Genomic DNA, 18,234 nt, shown 5'->3' with positions numbered 1-18,234 from the left:
CGCAGCATGATGCTGCCACCACCATGCTTCACAGTAGGGATCCTGACTAGTGTTGATCACATTATGTTAATTTAATCAGAGTTTTAGAAATGTAATTATTTGAGTGAGGAAAAGTGTCTACAACACACACATGTAGATATTTAATCACAATCTAAGTGAAATTCTAACTATGTTTCAATTTGAATTCTTTCGGAGCAGGTTTACATATTGAGTGATTTCTAGATGCGTATAGCACACGGAACGTTTTGAATGGCTTTTGTTTCCTTTGTTGGTGGGTGAAATAATAATGCGGCACCGCCTGTAATTCTGTACGTCTAGTGTTATTTCTGAACGGCTGATATTTTGAGACAATCTGCGCGTCGTCGTTGTAAGCTCAGAGTGAATGAAATGCGTGTTTATGTTATTAGACTGTATTGTGTTGGAAGTGTTTCATTTAAATGTGCCTCGTTTAGCTAGCGTCGTTGTTAGTGAGTTAGTTAGTTATTTAGTTAGTCTGCCCCTGGACCTGGCCAAGTCATTCATTATCAGAGTAGCTAGCATCAAGCTAGCTGTTTCTAGCAGGTTCCCTCCCACCCATTCAGTTACGTTTGTCAGCAGTTCCCACCGTAGAGAAAAGGCTAGTTTATTTGACCAAATGAAAACATGTTTACCAGACACACGTCTTGGCAGCATTTTCATTGACAACTTCTGGCTAGAAAAGTTAGCTAACTACCACTGGGAAAGGCGAGTGACCGCTAACAGTTATAAGTAACGTTGGCTACTATAACTGCAGGGCATAACAACATACATTTTTAGCCACACCGACCAAGAAGATTGTGTTTCTAAGAACCATTTATGATGTCTCTTGTTGACATAATGAATACAGGGTCGTCAACACACCTTGGTCGGTCGCTATGGCGACGTCACTTGGTGCTTTTCCCAGCTATGAGGCGGATTGCTGCTACAACAGCTCACTGTGATGCTGGAGAGGACACTTTGCTGAGCTGCAGATGGCCTCTGGCTGAGGGTTGCTGTTGGCCTCGTCTTTTAGTTCTGTGTTCCCGGGACAGGCTGTGTTTTACCTGTCTAACAGATAACACGGCTGTATTTCACCTGTCTAACAGATAACAGAGACAGACTTTATTTCACCTGAAATACAGCCCATTTGGTAGTTTAAGCTCTTAAAAGTGTGTGTGTGTGTGTGTGTGTGTGTGTGTGTGTGTGTGTGTGTGTGTGTGTGTGTGTGTGTGTGTGTGTGTGTGTGTGTGTGTGTGTGTGTGTGTGTGTGTGACCTGTGTGCTTGCGACAAATGTATATATGCACCTGTGTGTCAGTTTGTGCTTGCAACGCGTGTGTGTGTGTGTGTGTGTGTGTTCCCCAGGTGTGCTGCAGGCAGGTAGATGACATGCAGGGTGAGCCATGGACCAGATCACCTTCCATTATGACACGGTGCTGTCTGACGTTCACCTGTTGCTGCCCAACTCTCGCCACCTCATGGCACGCCTCAACCGCGTAGGACAACCAGGTACTGGAGGGGTGTGGGTGTGTGAAATGACACAAAATTAAATTATGAAAATGTTTTAATTTAGTTTCAATGTAGGTCTTTCCTGAATGTGAACGGAACTGTGTCCCAATCCTCTATAGCTGTGTTTACACAGGAAGCACAGTTCTGGTAGTTTCCCCCCCCAATAATTGGTCTTTTTACCAATCACATCAGATCTTTTCACGTCAGATCTGTTTCAGAGCTGATCTGATTGGTCAAAATAGCAATGAGTGAAAACAAGATCAGAATTGGGGTGCCTGTCTAAACGCAGCCTGTGTGTTTAGTTTTCATCTCCCGGTTCAGAATCCTGTGGGACGGAACGAAGCAGCGCACCTGTGACCTCGGTTCCCCCTGCGGAGGGGAAGAGTTAGACCGCAACACCCAGGAGGAGAGTGGAAGGGGAGATGCTAAGGAGAGTGAGACTGGGGCTGACGGAGGAGTGGACAGGGATGAGGACGGAGGGGCTGACGGAGGAGTGGACAGGGATGAGGACGGAGGGGCTGACGGAGGAGTGGACAGGGATGAGGACGGAGGGGTAGACAGGGATGAGGACGGAGGGGTAGAACCACCCCTGGATGAAGATGGAGATTTAGAGGTACCACGCAGGTCAGTCAAACAGTCAAACCTTCCCTGCTACATCTCACCTCCACATCACCACAGTTATTACAGTCAAACCTTCCCTTCTACATCTCACCTCCACATCACCACAGTTATTACAGTCAAACCTTCCCTTCTACATCTCACCTCCACATCACCACAGTTATTACAGTCAAACCTTCTCTTCTACATCTCACCTCCACATCACCACAGTTATTACAGTCAAACCTTCCCTTCTACATCTCACCTCCACATCACCACAGTTATTACAGTCAAACCTTCCCTTCTACATCTCACCTCCACATCACCACAGTTATTACAGTCAAACCTTCCCTTCTACATCTCACCTCCACATCACCACAGTTATTACAGTCAAACCTTCCCTTCTACATCTCACCTCCACATCACCACAGTTATTACAGTCAAACCTTCCCTTCTACATCTCACCTCCACATCACCACAGTTATTACAGTCAAACCTTCCCTTCTACATCTCACCTCCACATCACCACAGTTATTACAGTCAAACCTTCCCTTCTACATCTCACCTCCACATCACCACAGTTATTACAGTCAAACCTTCTCTTCTACATCTCACCTCCACATCACCACAGTTATTACAGTCAAACCTTCCCTTCTACATCTCACCTCCACATCACCACAGTTATTACAGTCAAACCTTCTCTTCTACATCTCACCTCCACATCACCACAGTTATTACAGTCAAACCTTCCCTTCTACATCTCACCTCCACATCACCACAGTTATTACAGTCAAACCTTCTCTTCTACATCTCACCTCCACATCACCACAGTTATTACAGTCAAACCTTCCCTTCTACATCTCACCTCCACATCACCACAGTTATTACAGTCAAACCTTCCCTTCTACATCTCACCTCCACATCACCACAGTTATTACAGTCAAACCTTCCCTTCTACATCTCACCTCCACATCACCACAGTTATTACAGTCAAACCTTCCCTTCTACATCTCACCTCCACATCACCACAGTTATTACAGTCAAACCTTCCCTTCTACATCTCACCTCCACATCACCACAGTTATTACAGTCAAACCTTCCCTTCTACATCTCACCTCCACATCACCACAGTTATTACAGTCAAACCTTCCCTTCTACATCTCACCTCCACATCACCACAGTTATTACAGTCAAACCTTCCCTTCTACATCTCACCTCCACATCACCACAGTTATTACAGTCAAACCTTCCCTTCTACATCTCACCTCCACATCACCACAGTTATTACAGTCAAACCTTCCCTTCTACATCTCACCTCCACATCACCACAGTTATTACAGTCAAACCTTCCCTTCTACATCTCACCTCCACATCACCACAGTTATTACAGTCAAACCTTCCCTTCTACATCTCACCTCCACATCACCACAGTTATTACAGTCAAACCTTCCCTTCTACATCTCACCTCCACATCACCACAGTTATTACAGTCAAACCTTCCCTTCTACATCTCACCTCCACATCACCACAGTTATTACAGTCAAACCTTCCCTTCTACATCTCACCTCCACATCACCACAGTTATTACAGTCAAACCTTCCCTTCTACATCTCACCTCCACATCACCACAGTTATTACTGTCAAACCTTCCCTCTGTGTTGTACTGCATTCATTTGATTGTTGTCCTGTAGATGTTTTATGGCCAGTGGGTCAATAGAATGGTAGAATACACCAAGGTCCAATATACAAATGTGGTTATGCATCAGCAGGGTTTCTGTTCTTATGACAGTCACTGACAGTCACTCAATTATCTCTCTCAGCATTATTTAGAAATGTGGTTGTGCATCAGCAGGGTTTCTCTTCTTATGACAGTCACTCAATTATCTCTCTCAGCATTATATAGTACTTGTTTTTTTATATTGGTGAGTTAGTTATATTGGTGAGTTAGTTATATTGGTGAGTTAGTTATATTGGTGAGTTAGTTATATTGGTGAGTTAGTTACATCAGTGAGTTAGTTACATCGGTGAGTTAGTTATATTGGTGAGTTAGTTATATTGGTGAGTTAGTGATATTGGTGAGTTAGTTATATTGGTGAGTTAGTTATATTGGTGAGTTAGTTATATTGGTCAGTTAGTTATATTGGTGAGTTAGTTACATCGGTGAGTTAGTTACATTGGTGAGTTAGTTATATTGGTGAGTTAGTTATATTGGTGAGTTAGTTATATTGGTGAGTTAGTTATATTGGTGAGTTAGTTATATTGGTGAGTTAGTTACATCGGTGAGTTAGTTACATCGGTGAGTTAGTTATATTGGTGAGTTAGTTATATTGGTGAGTTAGTTATATTGGTGAGTTAGTTATATTGGTGAGTTAGTTATATTGGTGAGTTAGTTACATCGGTGAGTTAGTTATATCGGTGAGTTAGTTATATCGGTGAGTTAGTTATATCGGTGAGTTAGTTATATTGGTGAGTTAGTTATATTGGTGAGTTAGTTATATTGGTGAGTTAGTTATATTGGTGAGTTAGTTATATTGGTGAGTTAGTTATATTGGTGAGTTAGTTATATTGGTGAGTTAGTTATATTGGTGAGTTAGTTATATTGGTGAGTTAGTTATATTGGTCAGTTAGTCTAGCGGCCAGCTATGTAAACTTGTAGTATATCAATGGTTGAATTGCCGACCGAGGAGCCCGCATTGATTTTGTTCGTCAATCTCACTCAGATATCATATTAAAAACAGTAGACATTTCTCTCTACCCTGTAGCAGAATGTGTAGAATTGCAGCAAAGTAGTAATAAAATAAACAGCTAAATCTCTCCGCCACTTTTTTATGGCCCATTTCCCATCAGTTTCCCATCCCTGTTCCAGACTATTGTAGATGTTATACCTGTCAGTCTGAGATAGAGACATGACTAACTAACTATTGTAGATGTTATACCTGTCAGTCTGAGATAGAGACATGACTAACTAACTATTGTAGATGTTATACCTGTCAGTCTGAGATAGAGACATGACTAACTAACTATTGTAGATGTTATACCTGTCAGTCTGAGATAGAGACATGACTAACTATTGTAGATGTTATACCTGTCAGTCTGAGATAGAGACATGACTAACTATTGTAGATGTTATACCTGTCAGTCTGAGATAGAGACATGACTAACTATTGTAGATGTTATACCTGTCAGTCTGAGATAGAGACATGACTAACTAACTATTGTAGATGTTATACCTGTCAGTCTGAGATAGAGACATGACTAACTATTGTAGATGTTATACCTGTCAGTCTGAGATAGAGACATGACTAACTAACTATTGTAGATGTTATACCTGTCAGTCTGAGATAGAGACATGACTAACTATTGTAGATGTTATACCTGTCAGTCTGAGATAGAGACATGACTAACTAACTATTGTAGATGTTATACCTGTCAGTCTGAGATAGAGACATGACTAACTATTGTAGATGTTATACCTGTCAGTCTGAGATAGAGACATGACTAACTATTGTAGATGTTATACCTGTCAGTCTGAGATAGAGACATTACTAACTAACTATTGTAGATGTTATACCTGTCAGTCTGAGATAGAGACATGACTAACTAACTATTGTAGATGTTATACCTGTCAGTCTGAGATAGAGACATGACTAACTATTGTAGATGTTATACCTGTCAGTCTGAGATAGAGACATTACTAACTATTGTAGATGTTATACCTGTCAGTCTGAGATAGAGACATGACTAACTATTGTAGATGTTATACCTGTCAGTCTGAGATAGAGACATGACTAACTATAGTAGATGTTATACCTGTCAGTCTGAGATAGAGACATGACTAACTATAGTAGATGTTATACCTGTCAGTCTGAGATAGAGACATGACTAACTATTGTAGATGTTATACCTGTCAGTCTGAGATAGAGACATGACTAACTAACTATTGTAGATGTTATACCTGTCAGTCTGAGATAGAGACATTACTAACTAACTATTGTAGATGTTATACCTGTCAGTCTGAGATAGAGACATGACTAACTATAGTAGATGTTATACCTGTCAGTCTGAGATAGAGACATGACTAACTAACTATTGTAGATGTTATACCTGTCAGTCTGAGATAGAGACATGACTAACTATTGTAGATGTTATACCTGTCAGTCTGAGATAGAGACATGACTAACTAACTATTGTAGATGTTATACCTGTCAGTCTGAGATAGAGACATGACTAACTATTGTAGATGTTATACCTGTCAGTCTGAGATAGAGACATGACTAACTATTGTAGATGTTATACCTGTCAGTCTGAGATAGAGACATTACTAACTAACTATTGTAGATGTTATACCTGTCAGTCTGAGATAGAGACATGACTAACTAACTATTGTAGATGTTATACCTGTCAGTCTGAGATAGAGACATGACTAACTATTGTAGATGTTATACCTGTCAGTCTGAGATAGAGACATTACTAACTATTGTAGATGTTATACCTGTCAGTCTGAGATAGAGACATGACTAACTATTGTAGATGTTATACCTGTCAGTCTGAGATAGAGACATGACTAACTATAGTAGATGTTATACCTGTCAGTCTGAGATAGAGACATGACTAACTATAGTAGATGTTATACCTGTCAGTCTGAGATAGAGACATGACTAACTATTGTAGATGTTATACCTGTCAGTCTGAGATAGAGACATGACTAACTAACTATTGTAGATGTTATACCTGTCAGTCTGAGATAGAGACATTACTAACTAACTATTGTAGATGTTATACCTGTCAGTCTGAGATAGAGACATGACTAACTATAGTAGATGTTATACCTGTCAGTCTGAGATAGAGACATGACTAACTAACTATTGTAGATGTTATACCTGTCAGTCTGAGATAGAGACATGACTAACTATTGTAGATGTTATACCTGTCAGTCTGAGATAGAGACATGACTAACTATTGTAGATGTTATACCTGTCAGTCTGAGATAGAGACATGACTAACTATTGTAGATGTTATACCTGTCAGTCTGAGATAGAGACATGACTAACTATTGTAGATGTTATACCTGTCAGTCTGAGATAGAGACATGACTAACTATTGTAGATGTTATACCTGTCAGTCTGAGATAGAGACATGACTAACTATTGTAGATGTTATACCTGTCAGTCTGAGATAGAGACATGACTAACTATTGTAGATGTTATACCTGTCAGTCTGAGATAGAGACATGACTAACTATTGTAGATGTTATACCTGTCAGTCTGAGATAGAGACATGACTAACTATAGTAGATGTTATACCTGTCAGTCTGAGATAGAGACATTACTAACTAACTATTGTAGATGTTATACCTGTCAGTCTGAGATAGAGACATTACTAACTATTGTAGATGTTATACCTGTTAGTCTGAGATAGAGACATGACTAACTAACTATTGTAGATGTTATACCTGTCAGTCTGAGATAGAGACATGACTAACTAACTATTGTAGATGTTATACCTGTCAGTCTGAGATAGAGACATGACTAACTATTGTAGATGTTATACCTGTCAGTCTGAGATAGAGACATGACTAACTAACTATTGTAGATGTTATACCTGTCAGTCTGAGATAGAGACATGACTAACTATAGTAGATGTTATACCTGTCAGTCTGAGATAGAGACATGACTAACTATTGTAGATGTTATACCTGTCAGTCTGAGATAGAGACATGACTAACTATTGTAGATGTTATACCTGTCAGTCTGAGATAGAGACATGACTAACTATTGTAGATGTTATACCTGTCAGTCTGAGATAGAGACATGACTAACTAACTATAGTAGATGTTATACCTGTCAGTCTGAGATAGAGACATTACTAACTATTGTAGATGTTATACCTGTCAGTCTGAGATAGAGACATGACTAACTATTGTAGATGTTATACCTGTCAGTCTGAGATAGAGACATGACTAACTATAGTAGATGTTATACCTGTCAGTCTGAGATAGAGACATTACTAACTATTGTAGATGTTATACCTGTTAGTCTGAGATAGAGACATTACTAACTATTGTAGATGTTATACCTGTCAGTCTGAGATAGAGACATGACTAACTATTGTAGATGTTATACCTGTCAGTCTGAGATAGAGACATGACTAACTAACTATTGTAGATGTTATACCTGTCAGTCTGAGATAGAGACATGACTAACTATTGTAGATGTTATACCTGTCAGTCTGAGATAGAGACATGACTAACTAACTATTGTAGATGTTATACCTGTCAGTCTGAGATAGAGACATGACTAACTAACTATTGTAGATGTTATACCTGTCAGTCTGAGATAGAGACATTTAGTCTGAGATAGAGACACATGTAGATGTTATACCTAACTAACTATTGTAGATGTTATACCTGTCAGTCTGAGATAGAGACATGACTAACTATTGTAGATGTTATACCTGTCAGTCTGAGATAGAGACATGACTAACTAACCTGTTCTGAGATAGATGTTATACCTGTCAGTCTGAGATAGAGACATGACTAACTATAGTAGATGTTATACCTGTCAGTCTGAGATAGAGACATGACTAACTATTGTAGATGTTATACCTGTCAGTCTGAGATAGAGACATGACTAACTATTGTAGATGTTATACCTGTCAGTCTGAGATAGAGACATGACTAACTATTGTAGATGTTATACCTGTCAGTCTGAGATAGAGACATGACTAACTAACTATAGTAGATGTTATACCTGTCAGTCTGAGATAGAGACATTACTAACTATTGTAGATGTTATACCTGTCAGTCTGAGATAGAGACATGACTAACTATTGTAGATGTTATACCTGTCAGTCTGAGATAGAGACATGACTAACTATAGTAGATGTTATACCTGTCAGTCTGAGATAGAGACATTACTAACTAACTATTGAGATAGAGACATGACTAACTATTGATGTTATACCTGTCAGTCTGAGATAGAGACATTACTAACTATTGTAGATGTTATACCTGTCAGTCTGAGATAGAGACATGACTAACTATTGTAGATGTTATACCTGTCAGTCTGAGATAGAGATGTTATACATGACTAACTAACTATTGTAGATGTTATACCTGTCAGTCTGAGATAGAGACATGACTAACTATTGTAGATGTTATACCTGTCAGTCTGAGATAGAGACATGACTAACTATTGTAGATGTTATACCTGTCAGTCTGAGATAGAGACATGACTAACTAACTATTGTAGATGTTATACCTGTCAGTCTGAGATAGAGACATGACTAACTAACTATTGTAGATGTTATACCTGTCAGTCTGAGATAGAGACATGACTAACTATTGTAGATGTTATACCTGTCAGTCTGTAGAGACACATGACTAACTATTGTTAGATGTTATACCTGTCAGTCTGAGATAGAGACAGTCTAACTATTGAGATAGAGATAGAGACATTACTAACTAACTATTGTAGATGTTATACCTGTCAGTCTGAGATAGAGACATGACTAACTAACTATAGTAGATGTTATACCTGTCAGTCTGAGATAGAGACTAACTAACTATTGTAGATGTTATACCTGTCAGTCTGAGATAGAGACATGACTAACTAAGATGTTATACCTGTCAGTCTGAGATAGAGACATGTAGATGTTATACCTGTCAGTCTGAGATAGAGACATGACTAACTATTGTAGATGTTATACCTGTCAGTCTGAGATAGAGACATGACTAACTATTGTAGATGTTATACCTGTCAGTCTGAGATAGAGACATGACTAACTATTGTAGATGTTATACCTGTCAGTCTGAGATAGAGACATGACTAACTATTGTAGATGTTATACCTGTCAGTCTGAGATAGAGACATGACTAACTATTGTAGATGTTATACCTGTCAGTCTGAGATAGAGACATGACTAACTATTGTAGATGTTATACCTGTCAGTCTGAGATAGAGACATGACTAACTAACTGTTATACCTGTAGATGAGACATTAACTACCTGTCAGTCTGAGATAGAGACATGACTAACTAACTATTGTAGATGTTATACCTGTCAGTCTGAGATAGAGACATGACAACTATTGACTAACTAACTATTGTAGATGTTATACCTGTCAGTCTGAGATAGAGACATGTCAACTAACTATTGTAGATGTTATACCTGTCAGTCTGAGATAGAGACATGACTAACTATTGTAGATGTTATACCTGTCAGTCTGAGATAGAGACATGACTAACTAACTATTGTAGATGTTATACCTGTCAGTCTGAGATAGAGACATGACTAACTATTGTAGATGTTATACCTGTCAGTCTGAGATAGAGACATTACTAACTATTGTAGATGTTATACCTGTCAGTCTGAGATAGAGACATGACTAACTATTGTAGATGTTATACCTGTCAGTCTGAGATAGAGACATGACTAACTATTGTAGATGTTATACCTGTCAGTCTGAGATAGAGACATGACTAACTATTGTAGATGTTATACCTGTCAGTCTGAGATAGAGACATGACTAACTATTGTAGATGTTATACCTGTCAGTCTGAGATAGAGACATGACTAACTATTGTAGATGTTATACCTGTCAGTCTGAGATAGAGACATGACTAACTATTGTAGATGTTATACCTGTCAGTCTGAGATAGAGACATTTGTAGATGTTATACCTGTCAGTCTGAGATAGAGACTAACTATTGTAGATGTTATACCTGTCAGTCTGAGATAGAGACATGACTAACTATTGTAGATGTTATACCTGTCAGTCTGAGATAGAGACATGACTAACTAACTATTGTCAGTCTGAGATAGTTACTAACTATTGTACCTAGAGACATGTAACTAACTATTGTATGTTATACCTGTCAGTCTGAGATAGAGACATTACTAACTATTGTAGATGTTATACCTGTCAGTCTGAGATAGAGACATGACTAACTATTGTAGATGTTATACCTGTCAGTCTGAGATAGAGACATGACTAACTATTGTAGATGTTATACCTGTCAGTCTGAGATAGAGACATGACTAACTATTGTAGATGTTATACCTGTCAGTCTGAGATAGAGACATGACTAACTATTGTAGATGTTATACCTGTCAGTCTGAGATAGAGACATGACTAACTAACTATTGTAGATGTTATACCTGTCAGTCTGAGATAGAGACATGACTAACTAACTTGTAGATGTTATACCTGTCAGTCTGAGATAGAGACATGACTAACTATTGTAGATGTTATACCTGTCAGTCTGAGATAGAGACATGACTAACTAACTATTGTAGATGTCAGTCTGAGATAGAGACATGACTAACTATTGTAGATGTTATACCTGTCAGTCTGAGATAGAGACATGACTAACTATTGTAGATGTTATACCTGTCAGTCTGAGATAGAGACATGACTAACTATTGTAGATGTTATACCTGTCAGTCTGAGATAGAGACATGACTAACTATTGTAGATGTTATACCTGTCAGTCTGAGATAGAGACATGACTAACTATTGTAGATGTTATACCTGTCAGTCTGAGATAGAGACATGACTAACTATTGTAGATGTTATACCTGTCAGTCTGAGATAGAGACATGACTAACTATTGTAGATGTTATACCTGTCAGTCTGAGATAGAGACATTACTAACTATTGTAGATGTTATACCTGTCAGTCTGAGATAGAGACATGACTAACTATTGTAGATGTTATACCTGTCAGTCTGAGATAGAGACATGTCAGTCTGAGATAGAGACATTACTAACTAACTATTGTAGATGTTATACCTGTCAGTCTGAGATAGAGACATGACTAACTATTGTAGATGTTATACCTGTCAGTCTGAGATAGAGACATGACTAACTATTGTTATACCTGTCAGTCTGAGATAGAGACATGACTAACTATTGTAGATGTTATACCTGTCAGTCTGAGATAGAGACATGACTAAGATATACCTGTCAGTCTGTAGATGTTATTGTAGATGTTATACCTGTCAGTCTGAGATAGAGACATGACTAACTATTGTAGATGTTATACCTGTCAGTCTGAGATAGAGACATGACTAACTATTGTAGATGTTATACCTGTCAGTCTGAGATAGAGACATGACTAACTATTGTAGATGTTATACCTGTCAGTCTGAGATAGAGACATGACTAACTATTGTAGATGTTATACCTGTCAGTCTGAGATAGAGACATGACTAACTATTGTAGATGTTATACCTGTCAGTCTGAGATAGAGACATTAAACTATTGTAGATGTTATACCTGTCAGTCTGAGATAGAGACATGACTAACTATTGTAGATGTTATACCTGTCAGTCTGAGATAGAGACATGACTAACTAACTATGTAGATGTTATACCTGTCAGTCTGAGATACTATTGTAGATGTTATACCTGTCAGTCTGAGATAGAGACATGACTAACTATTGTAGATGTTATACCTGTCAGTCTGAGATAGAGACATGACTAACTATTGTAGATGTTATACCTGTCAGTCTGAGATAGAGACATGACTAACTATTGTAGATGTTATACCTGTCAGTCTGAGATAGAGACATGACTAACTATTGTAGATGTTATACCTGTCAGTCTGAGATAGAGACATGTAGATGTTATACCTGTCAGTCTGAACTACTAACTATTGTAGATGTTATACCTGTCAGTCTGAGATAGAGACATGACTAACTATTGTAGATGTTATACCTGTCAGTCTGAGATAGAGACATGACTAACTATTGTAGATGTTATACCTGTCAGTCTGAGATAGAGACATGACTAACTATTGTAGATGTTATACCTGTCAGTCTGAGATAGAGACATGACTAACTATTGTAGATGTTATACCTGTCAGTCTGAGATAGAGACATGACTAACTATTGTAGATGTTATACCTGTCAGTCTGAGATAGAGACATGACTAACTATTGTAGATGTTATACCTGTCAGTCTGAGATAGAGACATGACTAACTAACTATTGTAGATGTTATACCTGTCAGTCTGAGTCTGAGATAGAGACATGACTAACTATTGTAGATGTTATACCTGTCAGTCTGAGATAGAGACATGACTAACTATTGTAGATGTTATACCTGTCAGTCTGAGATAGAGACATGACTAACTATTGTAGATGTTATACCTGTCAGTCTGAGATAGAGACATGACTAACTATTATTGTAGATGTTATACCTGTCAGTCTGAGATAGAGACATGACTAACTATTGTAGATGTTATACCTGTCAGTCTGAGATAGAGACATGACTAACTATTGTAGATGTTATACCTGTCAGTCTGAGATAGAGACATGACTAACTATTGTAGATGTTATACCTGTCAGTCTGAGATAGAGACATGACTAACTATTGTAGATGTTATACCTGTCAGTCTGAGATAGAGACATGACTAACTATAGTAGATGTTATACCTGTCAGTCTGAGATAGAGACATGACTAACTATTGTAGATGTTATACCTGTCAGTCTGAGATAGAGACATGACTAACTATTGTAGATGTTATACCTGTCAGTCTGAGATAGAGACATGACTAACTATTGTAGATGTTATACCTGTCAGTCTGAGATAGAGACATGACTAACTATTGTAGATGTTATACCTGTCAGTCTGAGATAGAGACATGACTAAACTATTGTAGATGTTATACCTGTCAGTCTGAGATAGAGACATGACTAACTATTGTAGATGTTATACCTGTCAGTCTGAGATAGAGACATGACTAACTATTGTAGATGTTATACCTGTCAGTCTGAGATAGAGACATGACTAACTATTGTAGATGTTATACCTGTCAGTCTGAGATAGAGACATGACTAACTATTGTAGATGTTATACCTGTCATTGTAGATTGTTATACCTGTCAGTCTGAGATAGAGACATGACTAACTAACTATTGTAGATGTTATACCTGTCAGTCTGAGATAGAGACATGACTAACTATTGTAGATGTTATACCTGTCAGTCTGAGATAGAGACATGACTAACTATTGTAGATGTTATACCTGTCAGTCTGAGATAGAGACATGACTAACTATTGTAGATGTTATACCTGTCAGTCTGAGATAGAGACATGACTAACTATTGTAGATGTTATACCTGTCAGTCTGAGATAGAGACATGACTAACTAACTATAGTAGATGTTATACCTGTCAGTCTGAGATAGAGACATGACTAACTATTGTAGATGTTATACCTGTCAGTCTGAGATAGAGACATGACTAACTATTGTAGATGTTATACCTGTCAGTCTGAGATAGAGACATGACTAACTATATTGTAGATGTTATACCTGTCAGTCTGAGATAGAGACATGACTAACTAACTATTGTAGATGTTATACCTGTCAGTCTGAGATAGAGACATTACTAACTATTGTAGATGTTATACCTGTCAGTCTGAGATAGAGACATGACTAACTATTGTAGATGTTATACCTGTCAGTCTGAGATAGAGACATATATTGTAGATGTTATACCTGTCAGTCTGAGATGTTATACCTGAGACATGACTAACCTAGTCTGAGATAGAGACTATTGTAGATGTTATACCTGTCAGTCTGAGATAGAGACATGACTAACTATTGTAGATGTTATACCTGTCAGTCTGAGATAGAGACATGACTAACTATTGTAGATGTTATACCTGTCAGTCTGAGATAGAGACATGACTAACTATTGTAGATGTTATACCTGTCAGTCTGAGATAGAGACATTAACTATTGTAGATGTTATACCTGTCAGTCTGAGATAGAGACATGACTAACTATTGTCTGAGATAGAGACATGACTAACTAACCTGTCAGTCTGAGATAGAGACATGACTAACTATTGTACCTGTCAGTCTGAGATAGAGACATGACTAACATGTTATACCTAGTCTGACATAACTATTGTAGATGTTATACCTGTCAGTCTGAGATAGAGACATTACTAACTAACTATTGTAGATGTTATACCTGTCAGTCTGAGATAGAGACATGACTAACTATTGTAGATGTTATACCTGTCAGTCTGAGATAGAGACATGACTAACTATTGTAGATGTTATACCTGTCTGAGATAGAGACATGACTAACTATTGTAGATGTTATACCTGTCAGTCTGAGATAGAGACATGACTAACTATTGTAGATGTTATACCTGTCAGTCTGAGATAGAGACATGACCTGTCAGTCTGAACTAAACTATTGTAGATGTTATACCTGTCAGTCTGAGATAGAGACATGACTAACTAACTTATACCTGTCAGTCTGATAGAGACATGACTAACTATTGATGTTATACAGTCTGAGATAGAGACATGACTAACTATAGTAGATGTTATACCTGTCAGTCTGAGATAGAGACATGACTAACTATTGTAGATGTTATACCTGTCAGTCTGAGATAGAGACATGACTAACTAACTATTGTAGATGTTATACCTGTCAGTCTGAGATAGAGACATGACTAACTATTGTAGATGTTATACCTGTCAGTCTGAGATAGAGACATTACTAACTATTGTAGATGTTATACCTGTCAGTCTGAGATAGAGACATGACTAACTATTGTAGATGTTATACCTGTCAGTCTGAGATAGAGACATGACTAACTATTGTAGATGTTATACCTGTCAGTCTACCTAACTATTGTAGATGTTATACCTGTCAGTCTGAGATAGAGACATGACTAACTATTGTAGATGTTATACCTGTCAGTCTGAGATAGAGACATGACTAACTATTGTAGATGTTATACCTGTCAGTCTGAGATAGAGACATGACTAACTATTGTAGATGTTATACCTGTCAGTCTGAGATAGAGACATGACTAACTATTGTAGATGTTATACCTGTCAGTCTGAGATAGAGACATGACTAACTAACTATTGTAACTATTGATGTTATACCTGTCAGTCTGAGATAGAGACATGACTAACTATTGTAGATGTTATACCTGTCAGTCTGAGACAGAGACATGACTAACTAACTATTGTAGATGTTATACCTGTCAGTCTGAGATAGAGACATGACTAACTATTGTAGATGTTATACCTGTCAGTCTGAGATAGAGACATTACTAACTATTGTAGATGTTATACCTGTCAGTCTGAGATAGAGACATGACTAACTATTGTAGATGTTATACCTGTCAGTCTGAGATAGAGACATGACTAACTAACTATTGTAGATGTTATACCTGTCAGTCTGAGATAGAGACATGACTAACTAACTATAGTAGATGTTATACCTGTCAGTCTGAGATAGAGACATGACTAACTATTGTAGATGTTATACCTGTCAGTCTGAGATAGAGACATGACTAACTATAGTAGATGTTATACCTGTCAGTCTGAGATAGAGACATGACTAACTATTGTAGATGTTATACCTGTCAGTCTGAGATAGAGACATGACTAACTAACTATTGTAGATGTTATACCTGTCAGTCTGAGATAGAGACATGACTAACTATTGTAGATGTTATACCTGTCAGTCTGAGATAGAGACATGACTAACTATAGTAGATGTTATACCTGTCAGTCTGAGATAGAGACATGACTAACTATAGTAGATGTTATACCTGTTAGTCTGAGATAGAGACATGACTAACTAACTATTGTAGATGTTATACCTGTCAGTCTGAGATAGAGACATGACTAACTATTGTAGATGCTATACCTGTCAGTCTGAGATAGAGACATGACTAACTATTGTAGATGTTATACCTGTCAGTCTGAGATAGAGACATGACTAACTATTGTAGATGTTATACCTGTCAGTCTGAGATAGAGACATGACTAACTATTGTAGATGTTATACCTGTCAGTCTGAGATAGAGACATGTTAGTCTGAGATAGAGACATGACTAACTATTGTAGATGTTATACCTGTCAGTCTGAGATAGAGACTGAAACTATTGTAGATGTTATACCTGTCAGTCTGAGATAGAGACATGACTAACTATTGTAGATGTTATACCTGTCAGTCTGAGATAGAGACATGACTAACTATTGTAGATGTTATACCTGTCAGTCTGAGATAGAGACATGACTAACTATTGTAGATGTTATACCTGTCAGTCTGAGATAGAGACATTACTAACTATTGTAGATGTTATACCTGTCAGTCTGAGATAGAGACATGACTAACTATTGTAGATGTTATACCTGTCAGTCTGAGATAGAGACATGACTAACTATTGTAATTACTAACTATTGTAGATGTTATACCTGTCAGTCTGAGATAGAGACATGACTAACTAACTTTGTAGATGTTATACCTGTCAGTCTGAGATAGAGACATGACTAACTAACTATTGTAGATGTTATACCTGTCAGTCTGAGATAGAGACATTACTAACTATTGTAGATGTTATACCTGTCAGTCTGAGATAGAGACATGACTAACTATTGTAGATGTTATACCTGTCAGTCTGAGATAGAGACATGACTAACTATTGTAGATGTTATACCTGTCAGTCTGAGATAGAGACATGACTAACTATTGTAGATGTTATACCTGTCAGTCTGAGATAGAGACATGACTAACTATTTGTAGATGTTATACCTGTCAGTCTGAGATAGAGACATGACTAACTATTGTAGATGTTATACCTGTCAGTCTGAGATAGAGACATGACTAACTATTGTAGATGTTATACCTGTCAGTCTGAGATAGAGACATGACTAACTAACTATTGTAGATGTTATACCTGTCAGTCTGAGATAGAGACATGACTAACTATTGTAGATGTTATACCTGTCAGTCTGAGATAGAGACATGACTAACTATTGTAGATGTTATACCTGTCAGTCTGAGATAGAGACATGACTAACTATTGTAGATGTTATACCTGTCAGTCTGAGATAGAGACATGACTAACTATTGTAGATGTTATACCTGTCAGTCTGAGATAGAGACATGACTAACTAACTATTGTAGATGTTATACCTGTCAGTCTGAGATAGAGACATGACTAACTATTGTAGATGTTATACCTGTCAGTCTGAGATAGAGACATGACTAACTATTGTAGATGTTATACCTGTCAGTCTGAGATAGAGACATGACTAACTAACTTGTAGATGTTATACCTGTCAGTCTGAGATAGAGACATGACTAACT

General features: G+C 37.6%; 1 protein-coding gene across 1 annotated transcript in view; it reads left to right on the top strand.

Annotated features, from left to right (window-relative positions):
- Positions 1-275: 275 nt before the first annotated feature.
- LOC124025121 (methyltransferase-like protein 22) overlaps positions 276-18,234 on the top strand; it is a gene marked incomplete at its 3' end in the record, with an annotated part of 20,918 nt that continues 2,959 nt past the window's right edge. Inside the window, exons 1-3 of the mRNA XM_046338784.1 lie at positions 276-367; positions 1,314-1,504; positions 1,807-2,128. Of these exons, the coding sequence (XP_046194740.1) occupies positions 1,399-1,504; positions 1,807-2,128 (428 nt within the window). The remainder of the gene's footprint in view (positions 368-1,313; positions 1,505-1,806; positions 2,129-18,234) is intronic.

This window comes from Oncorhynchus gorbuscha, unplaced genomic scaffold, assembly GCF_021184085.1.
Source record: "Oncorhynchus gorbuscha isolate QuinsamMale2020 ecotype Even-year unplaced genomic scaffold, OgorEven_v1.0 Un_scaffold_2184, whole genome shotgun sequence".
Lineage (NCBI taxonomy): Eukaryota > Metazoa > Chordata > Actinopteri > Salmoniformes > Salmonidae > Oncorhynchus > Oncorhynchus gorbuscha.
This window is presented reverse-complemented; position numbering and strand designations above follow the sequence as displayed.